General features: G+C 40.3%; 1 protein-coding gene across 1 annotated transcript in view; it reads left to right on the top strand.

Annotated features, from left to right (window-relative positions):
* RALGAPA2 (Ral GTPase activating protein, alpha subunit 2 (catalytic)) overlaps nt 1-13,972 on the top strand; it is a gene marked incomplete at its 5' end in the record, with an annotated part of 70,978 nt that overhangs the window by 54,601 nt on the left and 2,405 nt on the right. The window contains 6 exon segments of the mRNA XM_010080915.1: nt 386-1,076; nt 1,078-1,146; nt 1,459-1,530; nt 2,537-2,660; nt 3,713-3,868; nt 11,363-11,521. Of these exon segments, the coding sequence (XP_010079217.1) occupies nt 386-1,076; nt 1,078-1,146; nt 1,459-1,530; nt 2,537-2,660; nt 3,713-3,868; nt 11,363-11,521 (1,271 nt within the window).

Genomic DNA, 13,972 nt, shown 5'->3' with positions numbered 1-13,972 from the left:
CACAATCTACCTGTGTCTAGAGGGAAAAGAGATTATTTGGATCTAGGTACATTATGTTCCTAACTCTTTAAAGTCAACCTAAAAGGATGCATCCAAACACGTGACAGCAGGCGTTGGGGGATTGATGTGTAGGACATTTTGCATGTTGTGTGGAGTCCTGGATGTGACTGTAGGCTAAATGTCAAAGGGCACGTGGTAAAATAAAGTAAAAATTGTGTGACAGGTAGAATTTATTGGAAAGTGATTGTAAATAGCTTCTTGAACAGGAAGGATTAGGAGGATGACTAAGGCAAGCTTCTGAAATATAACTGAAATTTGCAGATGCTCTTTTTAATTACCTCTTGCTGCTCTTATTGATCTCTTATCTTTTCATTGCTCATTCTAGAAAAAAGGAGGAGGAACTTAGAATTGATACCTTTAACAGCGCGGATGGTTATGACTCACCTGGTGAATCACCTGAGCCACTACCCGCTCAGCGGAGGCCCTGCCATTCTCCACAGTCTCCTTAGTGAGAACCATGACAACTCCTACGTGGACTCCTCCGAGCTGTCCTCAGAAGTCTTCCGGAGTCCCAACCTGCAGCTCTTCGTGTTTAATGACAGTACTCTTATATCTTACCTCCAAATCCCCGCAGAGAAAAGGACAGACACTGAACCAGCAGCAGCCCCCTCGGACGTCAGGGTGATTGTCAGAGATATCTCAGGGAAGTACTCTTGGGACGGCAGAATATTGTATGGACCTTTGGAGGGCTGCCTTCCACAGCAGAGCGCAACAAACACGTTCGTGATCTCGGGCAACCCTGAGCATCACTTCATTTCCCAGAAAGACCTTTCTCAGGTAGAAGAAGGAGAAGACGCTCTAGACCAATTACTGGAGAAGATTGGTAACACCAGTCCGGAATGCCTTTTACATCCTCAGCGAAAGCTGAATGAGCCAGCGCCGCCACCCTTTGGTATGAGCTACGACCAAGAGAATGCGATCACTGAAGCCCTGATGAGGCAGAGCACCCAGGAGAAGGAGTATATACTTAAATGCAGCTCAGACTTGAGTATGAAGGTGGCCCGTCAAGAAGAACCTACCTCAAGCGTCCTTTTATTTCTGTCGGCTGTTGCTAAATGACTTGGGAATGAACTCCTGGGACAGAAGGTAAGAAGAGAGGATTCTGAAAAAGTTTACTCTTACTCTTTTCACTTCTACTCACAAACATGTACACACTTAAGAATGCAAGAATTATATAGCTGGGTGGTAGTCAGAGCATACTTTTGCACTTTTAAGTATACCTGCTTCAGTGATTATTTTAAATAGACATCTGCAGATTGTTTATAAGAATTTAAAAAAAAAAATCATTTGAATCATGCTAATTTGGTTCCTTTCTTTTAGGAATTTGAATGAGAAAATACTGTGTCTGTACTGTGTTACATTTTCCTTCAAATCTTTTTTTTTTTAATATGTTCATAGAAAAAGCTTTCATCTTCTTAAGAAAAATTCAAAATTACTGCGAGAACTGAAAAATCTGGATTCCCGCCAATGGTAGGTAGTGTTGACTGAATACACCATTGAGAAGGTTAGCGTTTCCAAAGAAAGAATAAGTACATCACCAAAACCAAAAATTCATTAAAATTACATGCACTAGCAATACAAAAATTTGTATGAAAAATTGATTGTTTTTTTCTAAAGAGTTCTGTAGCCTGAGCAGACAACCTATTTTCACTGGTTCTGTATACATAGAATTCAAAATTGGTAGCAAATAAAAAGATATAGCAACCGATTTCCTGTTTTCTTCATCTGGGAGGGGAGGAAGAAGTTCCACAGGTTTTTGTGACCTTGGCTCAGCTCACAGAAAGGACTGCTTTCTGCAGGATGGTCCCTGTGTCAAGAGCAGTGTTTTAATGGGTAATCTGCATGTAGCTACTCTACAGTCAGGTAGTGGCGGATTAGAGTTCTGAATATTCTGTTTTATTTTGCATTACTTGACATATAGCTATTTGAAAAATGTCTGCAGCATTGCAGAGTTCTGATTTTCTTGTATCCCAACAATTTTCATACCAAACCCTCTCAGCTTGTTTTCAAAGAAGCCAACTGTCACTGTCAGCTGTGTAAAACTCAACCCAGGATCTGAAAGTCAATGTTTTTTCTTTCTCATATATCATCACCCTCTAATTAAAATTCTGTAGGTCAAATTATGCTCCCCTTAGCACCTGTGCAATCTTACTGTCTTTGGCAAGGTTGCACAGATGTAAGTGATTAACCAGGTAACTGGAACTTTGATCATCAGTTCTTTTGCTGATGCACGGAAGGAACAGACTCGACTCCGCTCTCTGAACTGCAGTGTCTCTGCAGCGTGGTCCTGGGGAAAAAACTGGTGAAAAGATATTTCTGCAACTGAAATTGAGTAATGTGTTTGTGTGCATAGAAGAAATGGACGTGTAGAGCTAAACATGGTCGTCTGCTCATAGTTTCTGAGTGCAGGTGATCTAAGAAATAATTTTGAGCTAAAGCTAATTTAACTTTTGTGTCTTCTTATATCTAATTACAGCCGCGAAACTCACAAGATTGCAGTGTTTTACATTGCAGAAGGACAGGAGGACAAATGTTCAATACTGTCCAATGCAAGGGGAAGCCAGGCGTATGAAGATTTTGTTGCTGGACTGGGCTGGGAGGTAATAGTCATAAATTTAGGCAAGCTAACATACTTGATCTGAAGACCTACAAAAATCAGTGTGAGACGGTTAAAATAGGTAAATGGAAAGCAAACCGCTTATGTCACTGCATATATTTTAATTAATGTACGCTAATATTTATCAGTACTTAAAAGACCACCTTTTCAGCATAATTCTGTATATCTACACACCACTTCTGGATGAACACATCCATCCTGTTTCTGATGGCCAGGTGGTGCCGCAGGGGACATTTCTGCTTTCTGCGTCATTAAGAGCTATAGCATCATTTAACCTTAATTTTAGCGCCATTTAGCTCTCCACATGGTCAGACCACTTACCCAACCACGTGACTGCTCTGAGAAGGACAAAACCATTTGGTTTTAGTTGGCATTGCTGAAATGGTGAGGCAGTAATCTAAATGACATGAACAGTAACGGCTTTTGGAAATACATCATAACTGCGTTTCATGTTGAAGGATTTAAGTGACATAAGGTCTACAGGGAACGGGTAGCATCCTCAGACTGATGCAGTTGAGACAGCAAACAAGCTTTTGGACACAGGCTTGTCTTCAGAGAGGCATTTCTTTTGAATAATCTTCTAGAAAAATTTCTTGTAAGGTTTTTCTTTTTGTGCAATTCTTCAATTTCTTTTGCAGTTTTTCTAACTGTTTATATTTTCTTTGCCCTTTATAATTGTTTCTCACTGTGTACACTTTGAGTGGGCTTGCTAAACTGTGCATAGCCCGAAGAGCAGCTGTGCTTGACAGAATGCTTTTGCTTCCTTGCTGTTCTTTGCTGGAAGGAAGGTAAAATAGCCATATAAGATAATGGCTTAGTTAAGAGATGTTTACTTTTAGTAAATGTCAAATCCAGGAATGGGAAACAGACAGATCTAATGCAAAGCTCACAAACCCATAGGGGAAGACCTCTCTTTCTCTGGGATGGCTACAAAATTCTAGAGTGGTAAATTCACCAAGTCTTGATATATAAATAAATTTTGATTATTCATCGGTCTTTTCAAATTTCTTCTAATTATGACTTTCAATCGATCAGGTTGATCTTTCAACACACGGTGGGTTTATGGGCGGCCTGCAGCGCAATGGCAGCACAGGACAAACGGCACCCTATTATGCTACCTCTACCGTGGAAATAATTTTTCATGTATCTACAAGAATGCCATCAGATTCAGACGATTCACTGACCAAAAAGGTAAATAATTTGCTGTGTATTTCAAAACATTGTGTGTAGTCTTCAAGTGCTTAAACTGAAAGCAGATTGTGCTAACTGGTCCTAGCAGGCCATCTTTGCCGTGACACATGGTGTTCTGCAGCTAGATTATCTGAATTAAATGGCATCTAAATTCTGGATTCTGAAACACAATTAACATCTCCATGGCAGCCTCAAATGCCACCATTAGTAATAATATTAGCAATAATTTCATTTTTCTGTTGTCTGCCTGCCAAAACTGTTGTAGTTTGGTAGAACAAAGCAGCTGAATGCATCATAGTAAAACCTGACAGATGAATCGTCCAGCCTGTAGCAGAAAAGAGGTGAAAGAGAAGTGACAAGCGTAGTACCAAAAGCAGCCAGCTGATAGTTAAAGCCATTATCCAGTTATTCACAATTCTGACAAGCAGGCTCTGCTTCAAAGATTGCCACAACCCAGCCCAAAATTTTGTTAGTATCAGTACTTAATCATTTGTCTTTTCCTAACAAGGAGTGATTTGAGATTATGGTGCCTGCCAACTGCTGCTTAGAGTCAAAGAAGATTTTAGGTGCATACCAAATCTTTGCCTTTTTAATTAGGATTGGCAACTTGTCCTAGATAGGTTGTTAATGTGCATTAATAGTGCTACTAGAGCCATCCAGTCTGCCATGTGATGCTATTGTTCTCTGGAAATTATCTATAAATATGTCACTGGGTGATTGAATTTGTTGTCCAGTTAGTTTCAAAATAACATGTGCGTTTCCTTGAAAAAAAAAAAAAAAGGTGGAATTTCTGATTACCGGTCCTGAAAACTTGCCCAGCATTTAATAGTAAAGCTAGATCCTTGCTGTTTTATTGTGATATCTGTCATTTAAAAAAGTCAACAAAATTACATGTTTCTCTTTATGTATGCAACTCATTATCTTCCTATTAGTGGATTTGCACAGCTATGGAAGAAAATGGGATCTGAGAAGTAGGGCTGTGGTAGATATTAACAGTCTCTATCACTTTACCAAGGTAGGACTATCTCTATTTTTGTTGTTCCTGGCCAGTATTTATCTAGCTGTTAGTTAAAAACTCCAGTGGTGAATGCTTTACAGTTTCCCTAGGCAACGTGTTCCTATGCTTCACTTTTTGTACCATGAGAAAATTTCTTGTAGCATCTACTTTGCTTCAGTGTAAGCCTGTTTATTCCTAGCCTGTTCCACATGGAAACAGAGAAGAGATCATTTTGCAGCAGGCCTATTCATGTTTGAGAACTGGTACCATGGCTTTCCCAGACTTATTTTTCCTACACAAATGGTGGTCGCTCAGTCTAATGTTCCTTTGTAAATCATAGCTCCTGGATTTTATGGAGGTGTAGCGAAAGTGGTGAAATATCATCTAGCTGTTGAGCAGTACGTCACCTGGGAGAGGAGAGAGCACAGTCTGACAGAGCTACCGCAAGGGGAAAATGGATTTTAATTGCAAACAGTCTATTTTACTAATTCTCCTAATTCCCTCCCACGTTAGGGCTTAACACAGACATTGAGAGGGTCTGGTATTCTACTTAATTGTCTTCCCAATGTTTGCTTTAAGAGACTTTCTTCTTTGTGAGAAAAAAAAAATCGTAAGCATTTAGTAGTTGCCAGCCTTCAAGTCCTGAAGTGCTTGGAAATAAGGCCAGCTCCAGTACATATTATCCACAGAAAATACCGCAAAGTAATTGCTTTAAGACTTTAAAAACACCTTAAATCTGCTATAGGAATGGAACCCTGCAGGGCTCAAACTGTGTGTTCCTGTAAAGAAGGACAAAGCTCTGAGCAACCTAATGGACCTCTGGAGCTGGCCCCGCTGCAAGCGCTGGGCTGGACCAGATGACTTCAGGAGGTCGTTTTTATGTGTCATCTTCCATGCGTCTGCACAGAACGGTTTTGTTTAATTTGTCACAGCTCTTTTTGTAAGCAAGCATGTATTTCTGTGCAAATTAGCATAGACTTCTTCACAAATTTTACAGAACTGAGCTAACAGTGGAGGCAAGATGCATTTCAGAAGCACTGTAACATTTCTGGAAGATTGTTACTTTTATAATTCTTTGAAAATGCTGATGGGTGAACTAGCCTGCATTTAGTGTTTTGAGCATGAGTGTATATCCAAACCATTTCTAAAGACAGTATTAAACACCCTGCAAGAACTCTTACAACCCTAAAATGGTCAATTTCTTGAAAGTTCACTAGTGAACCTTAGCTGTGGAGGCCATGCACTGAAATACATAAAGGCAAGCACATGGATGCTTGAGCAACCAAATGCCTCAGTCCCATGGTGATTTTGGCAGCCTTTGTACAGACCACAAGTGGTGTGTGTGCTTGAAAAAAACCACGTGCCTGCCTGCAACATACTCTTCAGCAAGGGGAAAATGTATTATTTATTTCCCCCACCTGTCGATGCTGCGCTTGTGCATTCTGCCACACCTGATTGCCAGAGTCATGAGCAAATGCAGCGTTGCTTCTGAGAGCGTGGCAAACTCTCAAGGTCATCACAAGTATTTTAATCCTTCCACTTGCTTGTTAAGCAGTTAGCGTGTGCCGGGCTGAAGTGCTCACCTCAGATTATTGGGGTGTCCAGGTAAAGAGTATATTTATTACTACTTACTGTTAATGCTCCTTTTTCATGGCAGTGTGTGAGAGCAAGGCAGATCACAGAAAGAGATTGGAAGGGACCTCGAAAGATCATCTAGTCCAATCCCCCTGCCGGAGCAGGAACAGATGATGATGTTGTTGTTCAGTACCTGCTCCATGTTAGCGTTATCGTTGCTGCGATAGTACTATATACGGTGTTAGAGAACAGCATTACTGGGAGGAGGAGAAAAATTTGTCATGTTGCCAATCAGGAGGTAATGAGGGCCACAACTTTTTTCTTGCCTTCTCCCTGCTTACATCAGGTAGCACTGCATGGATACTATCTGGGATCTAAGGTCCCCCTTATCTCTGAAATCTTTGTCATTTCTGTGGTTTCTTCTGTGCTTATTATGTCTACAGACAGGCAGAAAGAATTCAGTACCAATCAGTGTGCTCGGCGTGCAAGCTCCAGAGCTGAACAGAAGGTCTTACCACCTGCTGGCCATGGAAGTAGTGCAGCAGGCCATAAATTCTGTGGGCTGGGGAATTAAGCAGATGCAGTAATTTTACTTAAATATGTTATTATGGTTCTTTATTTTTCCTGAACACAAGTGGATAAATTCATTTCTGGTATAAATTCACAAGAATAAGTGCACTTCCACCGAGGATGAACTTGGCCCCATATTTTTGTGCAGTACACTTGTAATTTGCAGTTTGTACTCCTTGATTTGAAATATATGCTGACATGTTATATTGCTCATTCTGCAGGGGGAGGGGAGGGGAGAAGAAAACTCTCCAAATAAGTCTTAGCCCTGAAAGAAATATTTTCTACTGGAATAATAAAAATTCAGCTGATATCTTTTGCTGCTGTAGGGCTCAGCATCATTGGTTCTAAACTTTTTTTATCTGGCTGTCTTATGGCAAGAATGAAAATCAATCACAGTAACAGCATCCTACCATCCCCTGTCTTGTTCTAGCTAAATTGTACCTAACAGTTTAAAAATGAGCTGCAAAATTTTTAAGTGATTTATTCTGTCTTCTCCATTGTCATAGCAGAACTTTTTCAATTCAGAAATCTGGTTGCAACCCCATACTGAACTCTTGCTCCTTCACTGCAGAAATTTGTTAGCTAGAGCTAGATTAGATTTTTAGCAGCTAATCTAACTGCTGTAGGGGTTTGCAAAGTGGGGACAGAGCTGTGCTATTGGATTTGTCCAATTCATTTGACTCCAGGACTATAATTGCACTTATGTCTTACAAGGCTTTCATAGCCTAGGGCTGGCGAGCAGCAGAAAAACAAATTGGCAGTGATACAGTAAGAGTGAAAGGGAATGAAAGGCACACATTATCAGTCTCCAGGCAGCGCTGTTCTGGCAGGAAGTTTCTCGGTTAATTTACAAATAAAACTTAGATTTTAGGATGGGTACACTGTCAGGCAGACAATGGGGATGTCAGGCCCGACTGTTACTTAGGGAAAGTAGCAGCCATGCCTCCCCAAAAGCAGAAATTCTTCAGTCAAACAGACGACTCCTCTCTGGAGCCAGCTGGCTGTGTAATGCAATTAGCCGGGAAAGGAGGTCAGGCCATTAGGTGTGTACCGTGACCAGTGTCAGCCGCGGCGTGTTGCCTGGCAGGCAGTGCGCAGCCCAGCCCGAGCGGGGAGCCTTGAAAACTATTTGCTCGGCGAGCACCCGGCGCAGAGGCTGGCTGTGTGGCTGCTGGAGCTGCTGCTGCGCTCTGACGCCCAGATCAGGGCCGGGGAAACGCAGACCCGAGATGATTAACGACGGCATGACGCGCGTCAGAAGCTATACATTGACCCAGCTTCCAGGCGCTGAGTGCTCGGCGTAGCCGAGACAGCAAGCAGTGGCTGTGTTAGCGTGTGTGCAGCTGAAGATGTGTATATTTTGTTTCTGTTAGCGAAACTGCTTTTATGTGCAGGCTAAACATTCATGCACTGTCAGCTCACTCGGGGAGGAGAAGCCATTGCAGTGTGAAAAGCTGCCTTCCCTTAACGTCTGTACAGAGATCGTTCAAGTCAGCAGTATACTTAAAAAACCTGACTCCTTGTGGTTGAGCTGGTCTGTTGTTTGTTTTTGCTTTTTAATATGTATCTTAATTTCCCAGCTGCTTTGGGATTTTTTTAATGTAGAGTTATTTTTCTTCCCCCCCCCAAACTGCCTGGAGAACACAGCATGGGGCTCTGGCTCTAAATGCATCGTCCATGGTACTTTAGACCTTTCAGCAAAACTTGCTTATGTCCTTCAGGGTCCTGAGCCTGCCCCGCAGCTTGTATTTTGAATGAGCAGTAGAGGAAAATAGCAGCTGGTTTGTTGTCACCGATAAGATCATTATAATGTGTTTTATCAATGAAATTACCTTTCAAGAACAAATAATTTTTTATTAATACCAATTTTATATTTGTAACGTTATACCTTAGCAATGTGATGATTAAGGATGGATGACTTCAAAACAATGACAGGTAGTAACTCAGCCTTTAAAATGAGTTACTAGCGTGCGGTAAGGATTGTAGCAAAGGTAGTAATTTGTTATCACACGATGTTTGCAGGATTTTGAGCTCATACCCATCACTTCCTGTCTCAAACAAGCACAGCAAGCCTCGGTTGATCTAACTTCTTCCTGTTTGCTGAATTTTGTTCTCTTGGATGTGATATAAGTACAAGGCATTTTGGGATTCTTAAATATGAATATATATAAATATGATTATTATCAGAACAGTTCCTTGTGATTCAAAACGGGTCTCTCAAGCAGTATGTGGACATATTTTTATTACTGTTTTTATGGCAGTATGTGCTATTTATCACTCCAAAAACAATAGGAGGCAAGACAGTACACAGCCTTTCCTTGGTGGTTTGTTTTTGTAGAAAGAAAAGCCGTGTTCAGTTTGTGAATTGCCCTGTGCAACTGGGCAATTGCATCACCTTACAGAATTCCGTTTCCATATTTATTTGTTGGGCTTTTTAAAGCAGAGGTTGCTAAGTACTGCCGTTGCAGGCTTTCTCTGTGTTGCGAGGCTAGTGCCAGAACTCGCTCTAGTATCAGGAGGCGTTGGGTTCAGCCTGATAAATTGCGGGCAGTGCTTACAAATACATTGCCGTTGGGCTGCTCTGAATACAGCTGCTGTGAGCCGGGTCCTTCCTTCACTCAGCTTTCACAGAAAATGACAGCTCAGCTTCGGCTGTGTGTGGAGTAGCCGTGCCAAACACTTAGATCCTCAGTATGTGTAACCTCTTGCGCACAGTCTTGTAGCCAGGCAGATTCTTGTGTTTTTAAGACTAAACTTTACATCTTGCTTTTAATCGCTTTTGAGGTGACCTAGCTGCAGCTGTTCACAGAAAGTGAAATCAGGGCTGTGGCGTCCGTGTGAATTACTGTCTCGTGGTGTCTGTATCAGCCTGCACTGGGGTATTATCAACAGAAGTATTTCACTGGATATTGCTTTATTTGTACTGCCCAATTAAGAAAATAGAAGAGAATGTGCAGAAATCAGGATGACCATGAGAACAGTGATTTGTGCTGGTTTCTGCACATGTAAGAAGCTCGAGCAGTAGTATTGTTAATGTTTCCATGTTTTCATAAGACACAAATGGATTGTATTTTCTTCAAACAGAACCAAAAATGTCTTTTATTTGTAGGCGTAAATGAAATGCAACACTTAGTTTATTTTAAGTGAAACAGAAGACAGAGAATCTAAGTCACTCTGTGAACTTAGCTTTATTTTACTCTGCTAGAGTACAAGCTGTAAGCAAAGTTCGTAATTTTAACTTTTTGATTCTCATAATGTATTGTGTTTTTTGCCATGTTCCTCTTACAACAAGAGTACAGTTTGCCACCCGCTATGTAGGAGTGAAAGTCTTTACTTCTAAAGGCTGAGGGAAAATTCAGTGGTACAAAACGGGCTGATACAAGGCATGTTGAGATCACGTAGTTCTTACTTACCAGTGAAAATCGCTACCTTTTTTATTTTGTATTTTTTTTCCCCCCTACACAGAGACAGTGAAGAAGGCAGAGCTACCTTTTGGCTGCTTTGTTAGGTCTATTGTGCACATTGTTCCAGGGGCTAGCACCAAATTGGGGGAAGGGGGGGTCTTTTAAGCTTTAAGTGGGACTTAAATTCTCATTATGCTTTGGGGTGGCATTTTGCATGTGGATTAAATTTTAACTTTAAAGCTTACAGTTGAAACTATTGTGCGTAGCTTGCACATGATTGCCAAATACTTTTTGCCATCTGTTCGATCACCTCCCGTTCCTCCAATAACAAAGCAAACACACAGGCTTTCAGATGCATTTTGTTATGCCACATTTAAATTTTATCCACATTTTATGTAACTGCTCCAAATAAAAAGGGAACTCCCACAGTATTTGCCACTCTTCTCTAATTCACATTGCCCAGATATTTTGCTTACGTTTTCAAGCAAAAGTCCTCTCCAGACAAAATCAGCAAGGAGATAGTTGTAATACAAAAAATTCAGTAGTAGTGGTTCATGATGGAAGGTTTCTTGACATCCTGAGTGAAGGCATTTCATATTTCTGTGACAGCTACCTTATTTTAGCTGGAATATGATATTCTGTCAGTTGATGTTTTGTTCTAGTATCTCAGATTTCCATCTTGAATTATTGTAGGTGATGTACATTTACATATTGTGCTAATGGCTAGTTTGATAATTACTTAATTAAGCCATCAGACCACAATGTGTTCTGAATGAAGCAAATTATTTAGCCGATCTTGTCATGAGCAACTGGAGAAAAACAATATTTTAACTTTTTCTGTAATGAAATATTTCTACTATTGAGCATTGTAATTCAATTTGGGAGCCATGACCCCTCATAAACTGTTGTTATCACTCTGATTAATAAAGAGCCAATTTGCCGTTGCAGCTTCGTCACTTGGGAAATGATGAGGTTCACATCGTCTGGTCTGAACACACCAGGAACTACCGCAGAGGCATTATACCAACAGATTTTGGAGATGTTTTAATTGTTATTTATCCAATGAAGAATCACATGTTTTTCATAGAGATAATGAAGAAACCGGAGGTATGTTTTGACTGTTTTATTGGATCTGTCATATGTGTTATGCAAGCGACCAACAGTTTTGTTGCTTAAATAAAGCTCAGTGGTTTAGAATTTGGGGGTTTTTTTCCAGCAGCTACGAAATATAGTCTGTCCGTCTCAGTTTAACAGTATGAGCATTGAGCTTTTATTTTAAAACCAGAATTATTAACAACAATTGAAATGGCTGCTAATTAATTTTTATCTTTATCCTTAGCGCTTAAAGAAACATTTTAGAATTCTCAACCCATAGGAGTTACTGTACAAAGAACAATGTTTAAAATCATTGTGAATTTCCAGTGTGAGGCAATAAAAGCAAAATAATGAAGATTTAAGTTCTTCATTTGCTATGAATTCACCGCATATGGCTTGATTACTGTTGTACATGTGGTACTGTGTGTAACCTCACATCGTTTGGAGACCGTCATCGTAATCTGACTCAATGGGGTGATGTAGGCATTGGATATCCTTACATCAAGTAAAGTATTTGAGGTTTAGTATTTTCTGTTTAAGTCGTTCTTATGCAACCACATTCCAGACATTTTGTTGGAAATAATGGATTTTTTTCTTTGCAAAATGTCAGGGATGTGTGTATGTACATCTGTGCATATGTATAGAAAAGCTACTTTAATGGATGCAAAAATGTATATAAAATATACTTTGTGAAAGTAATCAGTGTGATAAATACCATTTCCCTTCTATAAGGGGCAATATTTGTCCAAGATAATAACTAGCTGTGGAAAAATGCAGACATCAGATGACGTATTTACCAGCTATATACAATTTTTTTGGGTTGTCAATGACAGAGCTGTTCTATGTTAACAACCAGTGGTTTGCCAGTAGACAGTTCAAACTTTAAAATGTTTTGTAAATTTAAATAGTGGGGTTTTTTCCTGCACTCTCTTTTGAGCTCTGCAATTTACTTCTCGGGAATTTAAGCTTTTAATGTTCCATCAGGAAAACCAGAATTTAGCGTTATGAACATGCTTGAAAATTCTGTGAACCAACTGAGAAAAGCTATGTCATCTTACATATTAGTCAAAAATACCCAACGGGCAGAAAGAATGATGTCTAACTGGAAATTTAGTGTTATCCCTACATTTAAAGTACAAACCATTACAATGTAATAAAATTAATCCAGACATTTCCAGGGCAAGTGTGGCTGACCTTTTGTTCACCAGCTACTGACCCCAGGGTGAATGAAAGAGGCTTGCAGAGAGAAATGTCTGTTGTTTGGCTTCAGTCCCTGGTATTTAAATTGCATTCCCTAATCAAATGAAAAGGCTGTCCTCTCTATCAGGTTACAGAATCCATGGCAACATTTGGCCTTTTATATACATAATGTTAGCCTTTTTGTTTGCATCTAAGTAGAGACACCTGGAGCAATGTTAACATTAACCGATTTAGCATTAATAGCTTCATTATATAAGAATTTCTGATCAGATAGCTGTTACTTTTGTTATATTGCTTCAGCTTGTATTGTTTTCATTTTTTATCTCCCTGCTTGGCAACCAGGCAATGATTTGCAAATTTTTTTTGTCTTGATTAATTAAGCAATATAATTATCAGGAACCATGATGCAGTCTTTGCTCCACAAAGCTTCTGCGAGAAGACAATAGTAAGTCTGTTAGTGTGAATGCATTCCACGCGTCACAGATGCATGAGGATATTCTGAACAATGAGACGAAAAGCTGCCTGCAAAAGAGGACAAAGAATGCCAGGCAGACTCTACACACTGCACATACCGCCAGGGACATACTGCGGGTTCCCTGGGACACAGATGCCTCGTTAGATTGCAGCTAGTCATCAGAGATTAATTCTCAGCCATTTGGTACAATAATTTACCCATTCCCCACTCTTTTAACTAGTGCTGCTTGCTGTAGAGGGGAAGTCTTTGTGCTCGAAAGGTTTATTTAACCTTGCCTACTTTTACTGCCTGCAACAGAAATAATTATTTTTTTCTTGGAAATTGTAATGAAACAGATGTTTGCAATGGGCTGAATATTAATTTTTGTTTCATGGGTAACTTGCACTGATGTTTGGAGTGCTCAAGGAAGGGGATATTTCCCTTTTTTTTTTTTTTTAAATTGATTCCTGTCAAAGCGTAATACATTTTTTGTAATGATTCAAACACTGTTTTCTTTGAATGGGTATTTAATAGAAACTTAGAGAAGAGTACTGAACACAGAGCATGCCCCTGTGCATCCAGCTGGTCTCCCCCCTCAAACTCCTCGTTAAGGCAGAGCCCCCTGTACAGATGGAAGCTGACGATGTGCGAGTTCCATTGACTTTAATGACCCTTGGCGTGGCCGGTGGATCTGCTCGGGAATTAATAATTCCAAGCTTTGTGTCTGTGTGGGCGTATGGTCCGGCTGGGCGCTCCTCGTGTGGCAGCCGGCTCTGCGGACCCCGCGCCTGCTGGGGAGCCGCGAGGCC

Source organism: Pterocles gutturalis, unplaced genomic scaffold (genome assembly GCF_000699245.1).
Source record: "Pterocles gutturalis isolate BGI_N339 unplaced genomic scaffold, ASM69924v1 scaffold48784, whole genome shotgun sequence".
NCBI lineage: Eukaryota > Metazoa > Chordata > Aves > Pterocliformes > Pteroclidae > Pterocles > Pterocles gutturalis.
The sequence above is the reverse complement of the archived record's forward strand: the minus strand, read 5'-3'. Positions and strand labels throughout refer to the sequence as shown.